Genomic DNA, 20,948 nt, shown 5'->3' with positions numbered 1-20,948 from the left:
TCTGTATCTAACTCATGCTGTACCTGCCCTGGGAGTGTTTGATGGGACAGTGTAGAGGGAGCTTTACTGTGTTTCAAACCATGCTGTACCTGCCCTGGGAGTGTTTGATGGGACAGTGTAGAGGGAGCTTTACTCTGTATCTAACCCCCTGTACCTGCCCTGGGAGTGTTTGATGGGACAGTGTAGAGGGAGCTTCACTCTGTATCTAACCCATGCTGTACCTGCCCTGGGAGTGTTTGATGGGACAGTGTAGAGGGAGCTTTACTCTGTATCTAACCCATGCTGTACCTGCCCTGGGAGTGCATGATGGGACAGTGTAGAGGGAGCTTTACTGTGTTTCAAACCATGCTGTACCTGCCCTGGGAGAGGTCACTGAAGCTGCAAAACAGGCCGACACAACAAACACTGGAAATGAAAAAACACAGGACACGGTTAGCTGGATTGACTGTAAAATCAATATCAGTTTATTTTCTTACAAAATTAGTTGCTTTTGTTAATTTTAATCTTTTAAGAATGCCGTGACACGGCAAAAGGTTTATTATAATATTCAGTTCTGAATTAGAGATCAGAGTGTGGACAAAGCCAAAAAATAAAAACTACAAAATTAGGTGTATGCAGAATACAAATAAAACATTCTAATAGTTTTCAGCCAGTCCCCAATATTCGCTGTCCCTCCACAGGTGCTGCTGCAGTTTCCTCGCTCGTCCATCCATTCGTGGAGAAGTTATGGCCCAGCTTTTGGTTCGAGAGGGCGGGGAGCGGTGGGCGGCGATAGAGAGCTTCCTGTCACTAGTGCTGCCAGTAATTCCCAATTGGCTTGACGCTATCACCATTCCGTTCACCACTCGCTGCTCCTGTCCTAGGATACACTTCCACAGGAGCTGCATCCCGCTGCTAACTCACCTGTGAACTGAGCAACAGTGGGATGCTCGACTATCTGGGGCTTCACAGTTGAGCTGGATTCCATCCTTACCGCCATGGAATGTACAGCATGGGTTGGATACAGAGTAAAGCTCCCTCTACACTGTCCCATCAAACACTCCCAGGGCAGGTACAGCACGGGGTTAGATACAGGGTAAAGCTCCCTCTACACTGTCCCATCAAACAATCCCAGAGCAGGTACAGCACGGGGTTAGATACAGGGTAAAGCTCCCTCTACACTGTCCCATCAAACACTCCCAGGGCAGGTACAGCACGGGTTAGATACAGAGTAAAGCTCCCTCTACACTGTCCCATCAAACACTCCCAGGGCAGGTACAGCACGGGGTGAGATACAGAGTAAAGCTCCCTCTACACTGTCCCATCAAACACTCCCAGAGCAGGTACAGCACGGGGTTAGATACAGGGTAAAGCTCCCTCTACACTGTCCCATCAAACACTCCCAGGGCAGGTACAGCACGGGTTAGATACAGGGTAAAGCTCCCTCTACACTGTCCCATCAAACAATCCCAGAGCAGGTACAGCACGGGTCAGATACAGAGTAAAGCTCCCTCTACACTGTCCCATCAAACACTCCCAGAGCAGGTACAGCACGGGGTTAGATACAGAGTGAATCTCCCTCTACATTGTCCCATCAAGCTCTCCCAGTGCAGGTACAACAGTAGTTAGATACAGAGTAAAGCTCCCTCTACACCTCCCTATCCCTGCTATCTCGCCCTGTTACAGTTCTGATTTCTCCATCTCCTACACAACCATCCTTTTGGTGAGAAAGGTGACATAAAAATTTCCAATTATTGGGCCTGTGTTTGTGCATTGACTGCTGTGATCCGCCGCGAGGCTGCCCCAAACTCATTGTATTTAGAATCCCGCAGAAAGAGGTTTTCATCCCTCGATCTGGGGTCCATTCGAACATTGCCCCAGCCCTCAAGTCATTGATTTTCCTCCCTCCTCCTAAGTCGCAAGGAACAGTCAGTGCAGTACCCAGGCTCCGCAGTTACCCTCGTGCCCGATGGACAGTGGGCATCGCGACAGGTGATGGCCCATGATCCAGAATGTGCCCATGGAAGCACCCTGGCAGCCAGTGCGATCGGAGATAACCCGTCCAATCCAGAGCTCGGGCATATAACCACGTCAGAGGCACTAGATGTGAATTCGGGAGCCTCCAAGCTGCACACACTACCCTCGAACAGGGGGAGAGAAACGAGATGAAGCATAGGTTTGCAGAATTAAGCCTTTGAAACTGTGCCATGATCTGTGGACAAAAACCCCAGGGGAACCATTAAGCAGCAGAAACTAAGCACCAAACATGGAAGTGAACATCGGGCAATACCATAAGGCCTGCTCCAGAGTAGTGGTGTTGGGCGGGTGGTCTGAGGACCCTTGCACGTTCGTGCCTTTCTAACCCTCTACCCCTCCCCCCACACACACGCTCTCAGGGCAGCCCACCGATCCTGCACAGCCCTCGCTGAATTCACTTGGCAAGTTGGATCTGAATCAGTTGCGATCGATGGGCAGATGCTGGCTAACTAGTCGGATCAGCCAGTAGCAGGGGACCGGGGGTGGTGGGGGCAAGCACTGGAGTCCAGTCCGACACACGGCGCTGTCGCTGTTATAAGGAGACTGCTTGCAGCAAAGCAATGGATTCACATCAGCTAACCACCAGCTGCAATCGCGGTGCAGATGGGGGACAGGGCCAGCGAGCGAGACAGAGGAGGGAAGATGGGTTAGTAACTCTGGACCAAGGGGTTTACCAACCCTTGCCACGGCCGCTGGTAGCTGGGCGCTCGAAGTGAGATACAGGTTCAGAGCAAGATGTTTCGAAGCGTTAATCTGTTGTTCCACGCTGCCTTGTGCGTTGCTTGTGAAAGTCGGTCAGGCTGTAATGCAGAGACAGGGGAAGAGGCGAGCGGCGTCCGTTATCGGGCTAGCAGCTTGATCAGGTTGGCGCACATCTCGAAGAACTCGATGACGTGACTGCCAGGCCTCGGGCTCAGCTCGGAGGGCACGCCGGACTCCCCCAGCGAGGTGGCGGACCACGACATTGCTCCGTCGGCAGGCTTCCCCGAGGACTCTGTGTCCGAGTCGTTCCTCGAGCCGGACCGGTGGTAGCTGCTGATGGAGCCGGAGCGGCGTGGTGTGGTGCAGCCAGACTTGGGCTCCGTGCTTTCATCTGCTGTGAAAAAACATCGGCATCATAGTGACCGAGGGCCAATAGGTCTCACACCCCACCTGCACAGAGCTCGCCCCAGCTCCCCGCCCCCGGTCACAGGCCCCGCCCCCGAACACCGGCCCCGCCCCCAGTCACCGCCCCTGGTCACTGGCCCCGCCACCCATCGCCAGCCCCGCCCCCCGTCACCAGCCCCCTCCTCACACCCATCACCACCTCTGCCGCCAACCATCCGTCCCCGCCCCCAAAAGCTCAACTCCTCCAACCCTCCCAACTCACCATAGCCCTCCATCTCACCCATTGACCAGATTCCCTAAACCGCATCTCTGCCGATAAGTTGAGGGGTGTGGGTGGGGGGGGGGGGGGGGGGGGGGAAGGGGGAAAATGGGTGGCTCACGCCCCGGGCCTCAGAGAGAGTCGAGGCACTCGCACACACCCACCTTCGATGTTGCGGAAATCCACCAAATACGTCCGGCTGTCCACCTGGTACAACTGGAGACTCATCTTGGAAAAGGTCCCCGTGGTCGTATTCTTCCTGCGGACCCGCAAGTAGTAGGGGTTTACCACCTGGGGGGGAGCGAGAGATGGGTTAGAGCCGTGCCAGTGAGAGAGAACAGGGCAAGTAGGAAGAGGGCAAAAGGCGGACAGCAAGAGAAAAAGGTAGAGATACAGCGGAAATAGAAGGGTAAGAGACTGAGGGGATAGAAGGAGGGACGGGGAGGGAGGAAAGAGCGGGCCGAGAAGAGGGTGGAAAAGGGAAGCGAGATCGCTATGAAAATATCTTATAGCGAGTACCACAGCTCCCTCTCCCCGTACACCAGCTATCCGGCAACCCCCGTACCCCAGATCTCCCCACCCCCCCGTACCCCAGATCTCCCCACCCCCCCGTACCCCAGATCTCCCCACGCCCCCATACACCAGATCCCCCCACGCCCCAGCTCTCCCACACCCCAGGTCCATCATCCCCTGTACCCGAGCAACCCCCACCCCTGTACCCCAGCTCCCCTCCATACCCCAACTCCCCCCACACCCCCGTACCCAGTCTCTCCCGCACCCCAGCTCCATCACCGCCCTGTACCCCAGCTCTCCCGCACCCCAGCTCCATCGCCCCGGGTACCCCAGCTCTCCCGCACCCCAGCTGCCCTCCCGTACCCCAGCTCCATCACCCCCCCGTACCCCAGCTCCTCCCACACCCCAGGTCCATCATCCCCTGTACCCGAGCACCCCCCACCCCTGTACCCCAGCTCCCCTCCATACCCCAACTCCCCCCACCCCCGTCGTAACCCAGCTCCCTCCACCACCCTGTACCCCAGCTCCCCCCACCCCTCGAATCCCAGCTCCCCCTGAACCCCAGCAACCCCCACCCCAGCCCCCTATACCCCAGCTCTCCTCCCCCCCGTACTCCAGCTCCCCCGTACCCCATCTCCCCTCCCCCTCGTACGCCACACCCCAACTCCCCACCCACCGTACCCCAGCTCCCTCCCCCTCACCCCAGCTAATCCCTCACCTCCCCGTATCCCAGCTGCCCTCCCTCCCACCCCGTACCCCAGCTCCCTCCCCCTCACCCCGTACCCCAGCTCCCTCCCCCTCACCCCGTACCCCAGCTAATCCCTCACCTCCCCGTACCCCAGCTCCCTCCCCCTCACCCCGTACCCCAGCTCCCTCCCCCTCACCCCGTACCCCAGCTCCCTCCCCCTCACCCCAGCTTCCCTCCCTCCCACCTCGTACCCCAGCTCCCTCCCCCTCACCCCGTACCCCAGCTAATCCCTCACCTCCCCGTACCCCAGCTCCCTCCCCCTCACCCCGTACCCCAGCTCCCTCCCCCTCACCCCAGCTAATCCCTCACCTCCCCGTACCCCAGCTCCCTCCCCCCTCACCCCGTACCCCAGCTGCCCTCCCCCTCACCCCGTACCCCAGCTCCCCCCACCCCCCCGAACCCCAGCTCCCTCCCCCTCACCCCGTACCCCAGCTAATCCCCCACCAGTCGAGCCTCACCTTCCACTCGAACCCCAGCTGTTTCATGGCGCGGCAGACCTCGGCCATGATGTCGTTGGGCCGGCTCTGACTGCGGATGCCCAGATGCCACTTGGCTCTGCGCACCCCGGGGTGCTTGGACTTCTGGGGGTTCAGCTCGTCCAGGGTGTGCCGGGGCCTGGGGGAGGGCGCAGACTCCGCCAGCAGGAAGGGCACCCGCTCAGGGTGCACCCTGGAGACAAAGTGCTGCTCATCCAGGAAGGAGGCGCTGTCAGGCGGGCTGGAGGCCAGGTAGAAATCTTTGGCCTCGTTCATGATGCGGCGGTTGTCGATGATGAGATGGTACGCCACAGCAAGCGGGTCCTGGTGGTTGCGGCTGTACAGGCAGTTCAGCACCTCCTCCTCGGTGCACTCGAACTTCTCGCACACCTCCTTCAGTGCCTCGTCATCGATCATGCTGGTGCTGTAAGCCGGGTCCTCTGGGAACAAGTATTTGGGCAGATCCAGCTTGAACCACTCGTGTTCCCTGAAAGAAAGTGCAGCATTCCTTTACTGGGATAATACCAGCACTATTTAAAAAAGGAGGCAGACAAAAAGCAGGAAACGATAGACCAGTTAGTCGTTGGGGAAAATGCTGGAGTCCATTATTAAGGAAGCAGTAGCAGGACATTTGGTAAAGCATGATTCAATCAAGCAGAGTCAGCATGGATTTATGAAAGGGAAATCATGTTTGACAAATTTGCTGGAGTTCTTTGAGGATGTAATGAGCAGGGTGGATAAGGGGGAACCAGTGGATGTGGTGTATTTGGATTTCCAGAACATAAAAGGTTACTGCACAAGATTAGAGCTGACGGGGTTATATTTGCATGGCTAGAGGCTTGGCTAACAAACAGAAAACAGAGAGTCGGAATAAATGGGTAATTTTCAGGTTGACAGTGGGGTGCCGCAGGGATCGGTGCTGGGGCCTCAACTATTTACAATCTATATTAATGACCTGGATGAAGGGACTGAGTGTAATGTAGCCAAGTTTGCTGATAATACTGAGATAGATGGGAAAGCAAGTTGTGAGGAGGACGCAAAGAGATATAGATAGGCTAAGTGAGTGGTCAAAAATTTGACAGATGAAATATAATGTGGGAAAATGCAAGGTTTTCCACTTTGGTAGGAAAAATAAAGCAGCAAATTATTTAAATGTAGAGAGACTACAAAATGCTGCAGTACAGAGGGAGCTGGGGGTCCTTGTATATAAAAAGCAAAAAGTTAGCAGGCAAAATACAGCAAGTAATTAGGAAGGCAAATGGAATGTTGGCTTTTTAATTGCACGGTGGACGGACTATAAAAGTAGGGAAGTCCTGCTATAACTGTTGGTGCGATCACATCTGGAGTACTGATTACAGTTTTGGTCTCCGTATTTAAGGAGGGATATACTTGCATTGGAGGCAGTTCAGAGAAGGTTCACTAGGTTGATTCTGGAGATGAAGGGGTTGTCTTATGAAGAAAGCTTGAGCAAGTTGGGCCTGTACTCATTGCAGTTTAGAAGAATGAGAGGTGATCTTATCGAAACATATTAGATTCTGAACAGGGTAGATGCAGAGAGTATGTTTCTCCTCGTGGGGGAATCTAGAACTAGTCTCATGTGATCTTTAAATGTTTGCCATTGCCAATCCACCATCAACCCTTTAAGTATCATTTGCCAGTCTATTCTAACCAATTCACGCCTCATACCATCGAAGTTACCTTTCCTCAAGTTCAGGACCCTAGTCTCTGAAATAACTGTGTCACTCTCCATCTTAATAAAGAATTCTACCATATTTTGGTCACTCTTCCCCAAGGGGCATCGCACAACAAGATTGCTAATTAGTCCTATTTCATTACACATCACCCAGTCTAGGATGACCAGCCCTCTAGTTAGTTCCTCGATATATTGGTCTAGAAAACCATCCCTAATGCACTCCAGGAAATCCTCCACCATATTGCTACTAGTTTGGTTAGCCCAATCTATATGTAGATTAAAGTCACCCATAATAACTGATGTACCTTTATTGCACACATCCCTAATTTCTTGTTTGATGCTGTCCCCAACCTCACTACTACTGTTTGGTGGTCTGTACACAACTCCCTCTCACGTTTTCTGCCCTTTGGTATTCCACAGCTCCACCCATACCGATTCCACATCATCCAGGCTAATGTCCTTCCTTAATATTGCGTTAATTTTCTCTTTAACCAGCCACACTACCCCACCTCCTTTTTTTTTCCGTCTATCCTTCCTGGATGTTGAATACCTCTGGATGGTGAGTTCCCAGCCTTGGTCACCCTGGAGCCATGTCTTCGTGATGCCAATTACATCATATTCAGAGGGCAGACATGCTGTACAGTACAGAAACAGGCCATTCGGCCCAACTAGTCAATGCCCTGTTTGTGCTCCACATGAGCCTCCTTCTACTCGTCTTCATCTCACCCCATCAGCATAACGTTTCTCCCTCATGTGCTTGTCCAGCCTCCCCTTATGCTATTACATAAGAAATAGGAGCAGGGGTAAGCTATTTGGCCCCTCGAGCCTGCTCCGCCATTTAATATGATCATGGCTGATCCGATTATGGACTCAGCTCCACTTCCCTGCCCGCTCCCCATAACCCTTTACTCCCTTATCGCTCAAAAAACTGTCTATCTCCGCCTTAAATATATTCAATGACCCAGCCTCCACAGCTCTCTGAGGCAGCGAATTCCACAGATTTACAACCCTCAGAGAAGAAATTTCTCCTCCATCTCCGTTTTAAATGTATGACCCCTTATTCTGAAACTATGTACTAGAACTTCAACATTTGTACATCCCTGTCTGGAGTAAAAATAAAACGGGGAAGGTGGCTCAACCGTGGCCAACAAGGGAAATTAGGGATAGTGTTAAATCCAAAGAAGAGGCATATAAATTGGCCAGAAAAAGCAGCAAACCTGAGGATTGGGAGAAATTTAGAATTCAGCAGAGGAGGACAAAGGGTTTAAATTAGGAGGGGGAAAATAGAGTATGAGAGGAAGCTTGCCGGGAACATAAAAACTGACTGCAAAAGCTTCTATAGATATGTGAAGAGAAAAAGATTTGTGAAGACAAACGTAGGTCCCTTGCAGTCAGATTCAGGTGAATTTATAATGGGGAACAAAGAAATGGCAGACCAGTTGAACAAATACTTTGATTCTGTCTTCACGAAGGAAGACACAAATAACCTTCCGGAAGTACTAGGGGATCGAGGGTCTAGTGAGAAGGAGGAACTGAAGGATATCCTAATTAGGCGGGAAATTATGTTAGGGAAATTGATGTGATTGAAGGCTGATAAATCCACAGGGCCTGATAGTCTGCATCCCAGGAAGAGGCCCTAGAAATAGTGGATACATTGGTGATCATTTTCCAACAGTCCATCAACTCTGGATCAGTTCCTATGGACTGGAGAGTAGCTAATGTAACACCACTTTTTAAAAAAGGAGGGAAGAGAGAAAACGGTAATTATAGTCCGGTTAGCCTGACATCAGTAGTGAGGAAAATGTTGGAATCATTTATTAATGATGAAATCGCAGCGCATTTGGAAAGCAGTGACATGATCAGTCCAAGTCAGCATGGATTTATGAAAGGAAAATCATGCTTGACAAATCTTCTGAAATTTTTTTGAGGATGTAACTAGAGTGGACAAGGGAGAACCAGTGGATGTGGTGTATTTGGATTTTCAAAAGGCTTTTAACAAGGTCCCACACAAGAGATTAGTGTGCAAAATCAAAGCACATGGTATTGGGGGTAATGTACTGACGTGGATAGAGAACTAGTTGGCAGCAGGAAGCAGAGAGTCGGGATAAACGGGTCCTTTTTAGAATGGCAGGCAGTGACTAGTGGGGTGCTGCAGGGCTCAGTGCTGGGACCCCAGCTATTTACAATATACATTAATGATTTAGTTGAAGGAATTGAGTGTAATATCTCCAAGTTGGCAGATGACACTAAACTGGGTGGCGGTGTGAGCTGTGAGGAGGACACTAAGAGGCTGCAGGGTGACTTGGACAGGTTAGGTGAGTGGGCAAATTGCATGGCAGATGCAGTATAATGTGGATAAATGGGGGCAAAAACACGAAGGCAGAATATTAACTGAATGGCAGCAGATTAGGAAAAGGGGAGGTGTAACGAGACCTGGGAGTCATGGTTCATCAGTCATTGAAAGTTGGCATGCAGGTACAGCAGGCGGTAAAGGCGGCAAATGGTATGTTGGCCTTCATAGCTAGAGGATTTGAGTATAGGAGCAGGGAGATCTTACTGCAGCTGTACAGGGCCTTGGTGAGGCCTCACCTGGAATATTATGTTCAGTTTTGGTCTCCTAATCTGAGGAAGGACGTTCTTGCTACTGAGGGAGTGCAGCGAAGGTTCACCAGACTGATTTCTGGGATGGCTGGACTGACATATGAGGAGATACTGGATCGACTGGGCCTTTATAAACTGGAGTTTAGAAGGATGAGAGGGGATCTCATAGAAACATGTAAGATTCTGACGGGACTGGACAGGTTAGATACGGGAAGAATGTTCCCGATGTTGGGGAAGTCCAGAACCAGGGGACACAGTCTTAGGATAAGGGGTAGCCCATTTAGGACTGAGATGAGGAGAAACTTCTTCACTCAGAGTTGTTAACCTGTGGAATTCCCTGCCGCAGAGAGTTGTTGATGCCAGTTCATTGGTTATATTCAAGAGGGAGTTAGATATGGCCCTTACGGCTAGAGGGGTATGGAGAGAAGCAGGAACGGGGTACTGAGGGAATGATCAGCCATGATCTTATGGAATGGTGGTGCAGGCTCGAAGGGCCGAATGGCCTACTCCTGCACCTATTTTCTATGTTTCTCAGGTGAACGTAAAAGATCGCACGGCACTATTTCGAAGAAGAGCAGGGGAGTCATCCCCGGTGACATGGCCAATATTTATCCCTCAATCAACATAAACAAAAAAAAAATAGTTTATCTGGTCATTATCATCTTGCTGTTTGAGGGAACTTGCTGTGCTGCAAATTAGCTGCCGCGTTTCCCACATGACACAACAGTGACTGCACTCCAAACCTAATTAACTGGCTGCAAAGCCGGGGAGATAGCGTGTTGTACGGACCCGCGCGCGCGCGCGCACTGACCGGATGTCCTTGATGGTGGTTCTCTTGATGGGATCGACCTGCAGCATGTGTTTGAGGAGGCTGATGACGGATGGGTTGAGGTACTGCGGCGTGTAGAAGATGCCGTCGCAGATCTTCTTGAAGAGCATGGGCACGTGGTCATCGTCGAAGGGCAGCGTGCCGCACAGCAGGGCATAGAGTATCACTCCGCAGCTCCAGATATCCACTTCCGGACCCGCATACAGCCTGAGGGGAGACACCACACACACAGCTCACACGCTGGTCAGGACCATACACCCCACCCCACACACACTCTCACACACACACAGCTCACACGCTGGTCAGGACCATACACCCCACCCCACACACACACACTCTCACACACACACTCTCACACTGGTCAGGACCATACACCCCACCCCACACACACACACTCTCACACACACACTCTCACACTGGTCAGGACCATACACCCCACCCCACACACACACACACACACAGCTCACACGCTGGTCAGGACCATACACCCCACCCCACACACACACTCACTTTCACACACACACAGCTCACACGCTGGTCAGGACCATACACCCCACCCCGCACACACACACACTCAGCTCACACACTGGTCAGGACCATACACCCCACCCCACACACACACACTCAGCTCACACGCTGGTTAGGACCATACACCCCACCCCACACACACTCTCAGCTCACACGCTGGTCAGGACCATACACCCCACCCCACACACACACACACAGCTCACACGCTGGTCAGGACCATACACCCCACCCCACACACACACACAGCTCACACGCTGGTCAGGACCATACACCCCACCTCTCTCACACACACACACACACACACACACACACTCCCTCTCACACACACACACACTCCCTCTCACACACACACACACTCCCTCTCACACACACACACACTCCCTCTCACACACACACACACTCCCTCTCACACACACACACACTCCCTCTCACACACACACACACTCCCTCTCACACACACACACACTCCCTCTCACACACACACACACTCCCTCTCACACACACACACACTCCCTCTCACACACACACACACTCCCTCTCACACACACACACACTCCCTCTCACACACACACACACTCCCTCTCACACACACACACACTCCCTCTCACACACACACACACTCCCTCTCACACACACACACACTCCCTCTCACACACACACACACTCCCTCTCACACACACACACACTCCCTCCCTCTCACACACACACACACTCCCTCTCACACACACACACACTCCCTCTCACACACACACACTCCCTCTCACACACACACACACTCCCTCTCACACACACACACACTCCCTCTCACACACACACACACTCCCTCTCACACACACACACTCTCCCTCTCACACACACACACTCTCCCTCTCACACACACACACTCTCCCTCTCACACACACACACTCTCCCTCTCACACACACACTCTCCCTCTCACACACACACTCTCCCTCTCACACACACACTCTCCCTCTCACACACACACTCTCCCTCTCACACACACACTCTCCCTCTCACACACACACTCTCCCTCTCACACACACACTCTCCCTCTCACACACACACTCTCCCTCTCACACACACACTCTCCCTCTCACACACACACTCTCCCTCTCACACACACACTCTCCCTCTCACACACACACTCTCCCTCTCACACACACACTCTCCCTCTCACACACACACTCTCCCTCTCACACACACACTCTCCCTCTCACACACACACTCTCCCTCTCACACACACACTCTCCCTCTCACACACACACTCTCCCTCTCACACACACACTCTCCCTCTCACACACACACTCTCCCTCTCACACACACACTCTCCCTCTCACACACACACACTCCCTCTCACACACACACACTCCCTCTCACACACACACACTCCCTCTCACACACACACACTCCCTCTCACACACACACACTCCCTCTCACACACACACACTCCCTCTCACACACACACACTCCCTCTCACACACACACTCCCTCTCACACACACACTCCCTCACACACCACACACTCCTGGCGGCATTGTGCTGTCAGCCCAGCCTGTGCGCACATGGGCTGTCTGGGATCACCAGCTTACTGCACGCAGAAACCACAAGAGGGACTCACAAGAAAGAGGAGCAAGGAGGCGGCCATTTGGCCCCTCGAGCCTGCAACAAGATCATGATCTTCAACATCAACTCCACTTTTCCCCACATCCCTCGATTCCCCTCGACTCCAAATATCTATCCATCACAGCCTTGAATATACTCAGGAGACTCAGCACCTACAGCCCTCTGGGGCAGAGAATTCCAAAGATTCACCATCCTCTCAGTGAAGAAATTCCTCCTCATCTCAGTCCTAAATGGCCCACCCCTTATTCTGAGATCATGTCCCCTGGTTCTAGACTCACCAGCCAGGGGGAAACAACCTCTCAACATCTACCCTGTCAACCCCTGGAAGAATTTTGTATGTTTCAATGAGATCAGCTCTCATTTTTCTAAACTGCTGAGAGTATAGATAACTTCTACTCAACCTCTCCTCATAGGACAGCCCTCTCATCCCAGGAATCAGTCTGGTGAACCTTTGTTGAACCCCCCCACTAAGGCAAGTATATCCTTCCTTAGATAAGGAGACCAAAACTGTGCACAGTACTCCAGGTGTGGCCTCACCTAGGCCCTGTGTACAATTACAGCAAGACTTCCTTCGGGCTAAACTTTCCTATCATTTTCGGCGGGTTCTCGGCGATTTGCTCGGCGATGCAGCTCTTTTTCCACCCGGCGAAGGTTTCCCCATTATTTTTTCTTTTAGTGGTATCGCCCAAATCTCAGAACGCCCGCCGGGACCAAACCACTGACGCAAAACGCGGAGAAAATCGCCAGGGCGGAAGTTTGGCCCTCAACGGAGGCCCGTCCAGATCGCCGAGGGAACCGCCCTGTAAAAGCTGCTTAACCAGGGTGATAGGTGAGCACTCCGCAAAGGAAGGAAAGTTCTTTATTTTTTTTTAATTTTTACATGGCGATTAGGTGTAAAAGTGTCTTGGGACTGCTTTTTACCTTTTTTTGTGAAATTAAAAAAAAAAAGTTGTCCCCCCCCTCCCTAGGCCCAACGTAGCCTCAGACTAAATTTTTTTTAAAAACGCCCGTATTACTTAAGTTTCTCCTTAACCGCCGAGAATAAATGTGCAAGGCCCATTTTCTCACCGGGCGATTAGTTTTAATTAGCTTTAACATAAAAGTGGAAATTTGCGCCAGCGTTGCTTACCAATCGGGCGTTGAGGGGCCCTCGGGAAAGTCTAGTCCTTAGTCTTGAACTCCAACCCCCTTGCAATAAAGGCAAACATATCATTTGCCTTCCTTGCTGGACCTGCATGTACACGGAGGGCTGCAGTGGGTTTTAATCACGGTTTTTCATCTCTGGGAACTGGGTTTAAACACAGGATCAGGCTGCTGGCTCCAAGGTGAAGTTAGATTGGGGCAGCGGACAGTGCCCAGCAGACAAGGGCCCCCCCCAACTAGCACTAAATGACCAACCTCACTGACCGGAGCGCTGGAGCAGGGAAAGGAGACATCAGCTTGGGACAGGGCAACTTACAAACAGCGGCCACACTCACTGTTGGATTGGGCACCGATGATGTGCAGGAGGTTGCCCAATGTCTGCCCCCCTCTCCGGCCTGGTCCCAACAAGAGACAGAATCTTCAAAACAAGTCCAGACTTGTCTTTAAAAAAATAAAAAAAAATAGTAATTCTGGGGAACGACATTTCAGAGCACAGTCCAGGTGTCGTTAGAAATTTACAACACAGAAGGAGGCCATTCGGCCCATTGTGTCCGCGCCGGCTGACCAAGAGCCTAATCCCACTTTCCAGCTCTTGGTCCGTAGCCCTGTAGGTTGCGGCACTTCAGGTGCACATCCAAGTACTTTTTAAATGTGGCGAGGGTTTCTGCCTCTACCGCCCTTTCAGTCAGTGAGTTCCAGAACCCCCCCCCACCCCACCACCAATTCCGACCCCCACCAGCATCATCATCATCATCATCATAGGCGGTCCCTCGAACGAGGATGACTTGCTTCTCCGAGTTCACAGCTGTTTCAGTGAAGGACCCGATGTTCCAGATCCTGAACTACATCCTGAAGGGTGGAAGATGCCTGTGGGTGGATTTTTTTAACATGGGGTGGCCGTTGCACACCAGCCACCACACGGGCTTGACAGAGCTAGGTCTTGGTCCAGTGGCAAGGGTTAACCAGGACGACTGGAGACCAGCTCTGCTGCATGGACCCAGTGCGCGCACACATATCGCACAGTGTGGGCTGGGCCCTCGCCGCCCCTGGGCCCTCGCCTCTTCTGGGCCCATGACCGAGCATAAAAGTAGGGAACTTCCGCCACAACCGTACCGGGCACTGGCGAGGCCACAGCCGGAGCACTGCGCACAGCCCAGGTCTCCACATTCACGAAAGGACACACCCATCCCGGTGGCGGTTCAGAGAAGGCTCACGAGGCCGATTCCCGAGATGAAGGGGCCGACCCACGAAGAAAGGTTGAGCAGGTCGGGCCCCCGCCCACCGGAGTCCAGAAGAACGAGAGGCGCGATCCCACTGAAACGCACAAGATCCTGAGGCGGGCTCAACAGGGTAGATGCAGAGAGGATGCCCCCCCCCACCCCCACGGGGGAATCCAGAACCAGGGGGCACAGTTTCAGAACTAGGAGTCGCCCTTTCAAGATGAAAATGAGGAGGAATCTCCTCTCCCAGAGGGCCGGGAATCTGCGGAACTCCCCGCCCCCAGAGAGCCGTGGAGGCTGGGCCACTGAACACATTCAAGGCGGAGACAGACAGATTCCCGGACGACGCCTGGCGCTGGTTATCACCTCATCACTGTGGGACCTTTGAACACCCCTACCCTCTCCCACTCTGGGCTGGGCCGCACACACACACACAGGGGGTTTGGAAGGCCGTTCCCACGTGGTTTTCACACGTTTACAGGAAGTGCGTGCTGACATTACCTTCCGGAAATGACCTCAGGGGCGGCATAGTTGGGGGAGCCACAGCTGGTTCTCAGGAACTCTCCGTCAGACATCATGTTCGAGAGACCTGGTCACAGAGGGAATCGGGGAAAGGGGAGAGTTAGAGCCAGATCATAATCCACCAACAGGGGAAGGTGACGGGGCGCCGGGGGTGACAGAGCACAAGAACATAACAATTAGGAGCAGGGGTTAGACATACGGCCTCTCGAGTCTGCTCCGCCATTCAATGAGATCACTGCGGCCCCTCCATCCACATCCCCCGTCACCGTGTCCCCTCCATTAACATCCCCCGTCACTTCGCCCCCCCCCCCTTACACACACCGGATGAGAGTCTCCCGCTGGATGTCAGCCCAAGCCGGAGCTCCAATATGCAGCTTGCCAGGACTGTCTGGAGCCCGATTCGAACCCTTGCACCTCCTGACCCAGAAACGGGAATGTTCGGGCTGAGCCAAAAGCTGGCTCCATCGATTCCTGGCGCATTAGTTCTAGGTATCGTCTGTTACTCATTTCGTAGCAAACTCGCCTCCGAGACAGAAGGTTGTGGGTTCAAGTCCAACTCCAGAGGTTGGAGCACAAAAATCTAGACTGACACTTCACTGCAGTGCTGAGGGAGCGCTGGACTGTCGGAGGGGCAGTACTGAGGGAGCGCTGCACTGTCGGAGGGGCAGTACTGAGGGAGCGCTGCACTGTCGGAGGGGCAGTACTGAGGAAGTGCTGCACTGTCGGAGGGGCAGTACTGAGGGAGCGCTGCACTGTCGGAGGGGAGTACTTCATTGGCTATATCTTGTCATTATCACATTGCTGTTTGTGGGAGGTTGGGTGCGGCAAAATGGCCGATGCATTTCATACATTACAACAGCGACTACATTTCAAAAAGTACTTCATTGGCTATAAAGTGCTTTGGGACGTCCGGTGGTCATGAAAGACGGTATAGACATAGAAACATAGAAAATAGGTGCAAGAGTAGGCCATTCGGCCCTTCGAGTCTGCACTGCCATTCAATGAGTTCATGGCTGAACATGCAACTTCAGTACCCCATTCCTGCTTTCTCGCCATACCCCTTGATCCCCCGAGTAGTAAGGACTACATCTAACTCCTTTTTGAATATATTTAGTGAATTGGCCTCAACAACTTTCTGTGGTAGAGAATTCCACAGGTTCACCACTCTCTGGGTAAAGAAGTTTCTCCTCATCTCGGTCCTAATGCAAGTCTTTCTTGTTTAGCTGGGTGGGTGTCTATAGCAGACAGACTATAGCCGAGGGCTGTCGAGAGATTGTTTGGGGGGAGGGGTGTGGTGATTGACCTCAGAGCCCACCCTCCTCTGTGAACACACTTTTACAGCCATGGCACAGCACAGACACAACACCGGGAAGCCCGAAGGTGCTGCAGGGTGGATTGGCATTCTTAAAAGGACATCATCTGGGTTCAACTCATGTTCTCTGGATTACTAGTCCAGCCACATAACCAGTACTAGTACTGTATCTGATGTCGGGGGATATCGGGGAACATGGAATCTACATCCAGCAAGCAGCCTGCAACCTCCGGGAGAGGAAGGGCCCATGAATGTTTAGAAATTAAATCACAACGAGATGCTCATAACATAAGAAATAGGAGCAGGAGTAGGCCCCTCGAGCCTGTTCCACCATTCAATAAGATCATAACTGATCCGATCATGGACTCAGTTCCACTTCCCTGCCCGCTCCCCATAACCCTTTACTCCATTATCGCTCAAAAATCTGTCTATCTCTGTCTTAAATATATTCAATGTACCAGCCTCCATAGCTCTCTGGGGCAGAGAATTACACAGTTTACAACCCTCAGAGAAGAAATTCCTCCTTATCTCAGTTTTAAATGGACTGCCCCTTATTCTGAGACTATGCCCCCTAGTTTTAGTTTCCCTGAGTGGAAACAACCTCTCTGCACCCACCTTGTCGAGGCCCCTAATTGTCTTATATGTTTCAATAAGGTCACCTCTCATTCTTGTGTATAGACCTAACCTACTCAACCTATCTTCACAAGTCAGCCCCCTCATCTCCGGGATCAACCTAGTGAACCTTCTCTGAACAGCCTCCAATGCAAGTATATCCTTTCGTAAATACAGAGACCAAAAATTGCACGCAGTACTCCAGGTGTGGCCTCACCACTACCCTGCTCAGAACACTTCCTGCAATATTCGGTGTCAGCCTGGCTCAGACACTCTCGTCCCCGAGTCACAGAGACTTCAATCCTGCTCGTTGCATGAAAAACCTCCCATAACACCATTAAAAAGCACAGCAACATCCAACAGACCAGACCAATCATTCTTTTTAAGTGATTTTGGTTGAGGGATAAATATTAACTAGTACACCCGTAGACAACTCCTCTGTGCTTCTTCGATATAGTGCCGTGGGATCTTTTACATCCACCCGAGTGTGCAGACGTAGCCTCGGTTTAATGTCTCATTCGAAAGACGGCCCCTCCGACAGTGCAGCACTCCCTCAATGCTGTCCCTCTGACAATGCAGCGCTCTCCCAGTATTGCCTTTCCGATAGTGCAGCACTCCCTCAGTACTGCCCCTCCAATAGTGCGGGGCTCCCTCAGTACTGCTCCTCCGACAGTGCAGCACTCCCTCACTACTGCCCCACCGACAGTACAGCCATCCCTCAGTACTGCCCCACCGACAGTACAGCCATCCCTCAGTACTGCCCCACCGACACAGAAACATATCATAGAAAATAGTGACAGGAGTAGGCCATTCGGCCCTTCAAGCCTGCACCACCATTCAATATGATCATGGCTGATCACTTTTGCAACTTTAGTACTGCATTCCAGCTTTCTCGCCATACCCCTTGATCCCTTTAGCCGTAAGGGCCAGATCTAACTCCCTTTTGAATATATCCAATGAACTGGCATCAACAACTCTGTGGTAGAGAATTCCACAGGTTCACAATTCTCTGAGTGAAGAAGTTTTTCCTCATCTCGGTCCAAAATGGCTTACCTCTTATCCTTAGACTGTGACCCCTGGTTCTGGACTTCCCAACATCGGGAACATCTAACCTGTCCAATCCCGTCAGACTTTTGCATGTTTCTATGAGATCCCCTCTCATTCTTCTAAAGTCCAGTGAATATAAGCCGAGTCGATTCAGTCTTTCTTCATATGTCATCCCGAGAATCAGTCTGGTGAACCTTCGCTGCACACCCTCAATAGCAAGAATGTCCTTCCTCAGATTAGGAGACCAAAACTGGACCCAATATTCAAGGTAAGGCCTCACCAAGGCCCTGTACAACTGCAGTAAGACCTCCCTGCTCCTATACTCAAATCCTCTCGCTATGAAGGTCAACATGCCATTTGCCTTCCTCACCGCCTGCTGTACCTGCATGCCAACTTTCAATGACTGATGTACCATGACACCCAGGTCTCGCTGCACCTTTTCCTAATCTGTCACCATTCAGATATTCTGCCTTCCTGTTTTTGCCACCAAAGTGGATAATCTCACATTTATCAACATTTTTCATGCATTTGCCCACTCACCTAACCTGTCCAAGTCACTCTGCAGCCTCTTAGCATCCTTCTCACAGCTCACACTGCCACCCAGCTTAGTGTCATCTGCAAACTTGGAGATATTACATTCAATTCCTTCATCTAAATCATTAATGTATATTGTAAATAGCTGGGGTCCCAGCACTGAACCTTGTGGTATCTCACTAGTCACTGCCTGCCATTCTGAAAAGGACCGGTTTATTCCTACTCTTTGCTTCCTGTCTGCCAACCAGTTCTCTATCCACGTCAATACATTACACCCAATACCATGTGCTTTGATTTTGCACACTAATCTCGTGTGTGGGACCTTGTCAAAAGCTTTTTGAAAGTCCAAATACACCACATCCACTGGCTCCCCCTTGTCCACTCTACTAGTTACATCCTCAAAAAATTCGAGAAGATTTGTCAAGCACGATTTCCCTTTCATAAATCCATGCTGACTTGGACCGATCCTGTCACTGCTTTCCAAATGCGCTGCTATTACATCTTTAATAATTCATTCCAACATTTTCCCCACTACCAATGTCAGGCTAACCGGTTTATAATTTCCTTTTTTCTCTCTCCCTCCTTTTTTAAAAAGTGGTGTTACATGAGCTACCCTCCAATCCATGGGAACTGCTCCAGAGTCTATAGAATGTTGGAAAATAACCACCAATGCATCCACTATTTCTAGGGCCACTTTTTTAAGTACTCTTGGATGCAGACTATCAGGCCCTGGGGATTTATCGGCCTTCAGTCCCATCAATTTCCGGACTAATAAGTCAGTACTGCCATCCCTCAGTACTGCCCCCCGACAGTGCAGAGCTCCCTCAGTACTGACCCCAGACAGTGCAGTGCTCCCTCAGTACTGACCCCCGACAGTACAGTGCTCCCTCAGTACTGCCCCCCGACAGTGCAGAGCTCCCTAAGTACTGCCCTCCAACAGTGCAGAGCTCCCTCAGTACTGCCCCTCCGACAGTGCGGTGCTCCCTCAGTACTGCCCCCCGACAGTGCAGAGCTCCCTAAGTACTGCCTTCCAACAGTGCAGCGCTCCCTCAGTACTGCCCTCCAACAGTGCAGAGCTCCCTAAGTACTGCCCCCCGACAGTGCAGAGCTCCCTCAGTACTGCCCCCCAACAGTGCGGCGCTCCCTCAGTACTGCCCCCCGACAGTGCAGAGCTCCCTCAGTACTGCCCCCCGACAGTGCAGAGCTCCCTAAGTACTGCCCCCCGACAGTGCAGTGCTCCCTCAGTACTGCCCCCCGACAGTGCAGAGCTCCCTAAGTACTGCCCCCCGACAGTGCAGAGCTCCCTAAGTACTGCCCGACAGTGCAGCGCTCCCTAAGTACTGCCCGACAGTGCAGCGCTCCCTCAGTACTGCCCCCCGACAGTGCAGAGCTCCCTCAGTACTGCCCCCCGACAGTGCAGCGCTCCCTCAGTACTGCCCCCCGACAGTGCAGAGCTCCCTCAGTACTGCCCCTCCGACAGTGCAGTGCTCCCTCAGTACTGCCCCCCGACAGTGCAGTGCTCCCTCAGTACTGCCCCCGGACAGTGCAGTGCTCCCTCAGTACTGCCCCCCGACAGTGCAGCGCTCCCTAAGTACTGCCCCCCGACAGTGCAGTGCTCCCTCAGTACTGCCCCCCGACAGTGCAGTGCTCCCTCAGTACTGCCCCCGGACAGTGCAGTGCTCCCTCAGTACTGCCCCTTTGACTCAACGACAACTGTTGGGGGGTTTATGCAGAGGTTAACGCAAGGGCATGTCGACAAGGGCTGCTTACCAAAGTCTGCGATTTTGGCATTCATCTGTGCGTCCAGCAGTACGTTTTCTGGTTTCAGGTCGCGGTGTACCACCATGTGCCGGTGGCAGTAATCTACTGCTGAGATGATCTGCTGGAAGAGGCGCCGACTCTCCTTCTCATCAAGCTGCAGGCGGTACAACACGTCTTTTAGCTTAAAGGTTTAACGCTACTCCCTCTGACAGATTTCCCCCCTCTCCTGGAGCCGTTGACACAGGTTGAGGTAGAATCCCGCCTGCACAATCCCTCCCACAGGCCCCCCCCCTCCACCGGTCACACAGGCCCCCCCCCCCCCCCAACTCACCCGGTCACACAGGCCCCCCCCCCCCCCCCCAACTCACCCGGTCACACAGGCACCCCCCCCCCCCCCAACTCAC

The 20,948-nt window shown here is 52.5% G+C and overlaps 1 protein-coding gene across 2 annotated transcripts; it reads right to left on the bottom strand.

Annotated features, from left to right (window-relative positions):
• Window positions 1-441: 441 nt before the first annotated feature.
• LOC139262041 (5'-AMP-activated protein kinase catalytic subunit alpha-1-like) lies at window positions 442-20,694 on the bottom strand. 2 transcript variants are annotated; one of them, XM_070877206.1, is made up of 6 exons: window positions 20,554-20,694; window positions 15,258-15,345; window positions 10,225-10,449; window positions 5,102-5,606; window positions 3,547-3,673; window positions 442-3,112 (listed from the first exon to the last, which is right to left on the bottom strand). In XM_070877206.1, exons 1-6 carry the CDS (start codon window positions 20,627-20,629, stop codon window positions 2,856-2,858), a joined length of 1,278 nt encoding a protein of 425 aa, XP_070733307.1. In that variant the 5' UTR covers window positions 20,630-20,694; the 3' UTR covers window positions 442-2,855. The 2 variants fall into 2 exon arrangements, with proteins under 2 accessions (XP_070733307.1, XP_070733311.1); XM_070877210.1 differs by having other exon boundaries at window positions 442-3,109.
• Between the last annotated feature and the right edge of the window lie 254 nt (window positions 20,695-20,948).

Source organism: Pristiophorus japonicus, chromosome 1, assembly GCF_044704955.1.
Source record: "Pristiophorus japonicus isolate sPriJap1 chromosome 1, sPriJap1.hap1, whole genome shotgun sequence".
Taxonomy (NCBI): Eukaryota; Metazoa; Chordata; class Chondrichthyes; family Pristiophoridae; genus Pristiophorus; species Pristiophorus japonicus.
Note: the sequence above shows the minus strand (reverse complement) of the source record. Positions and strands in the feature narration are given on the sequence as shown.

Bases quoted from the DNA above. Each gene is read 5' to 3' on its own strand.
- LOC139262041 (XM_070877206.1), bottom strand. From the start codon at position 20,629: ATGGTGGTACACCGCGACCTGAAACCAGAAAACGTACTGCTGGACGCA. The intron at 10,450-15,257 runs GTAATGTCAGCA...GTCTCCCCTCAG, and splicing joins CCTGAGGTCATTTCCGGAAG to GCTGTATGCGGGTCCGGAAG. The intron at 3,674-5,101 runs GTGAGGCTCGAC...GCTCCCCCCCAG, and splicing joins AGCTGGGGTTCGAGTGGAAG to GTGGTAAACCCCTACTACTT.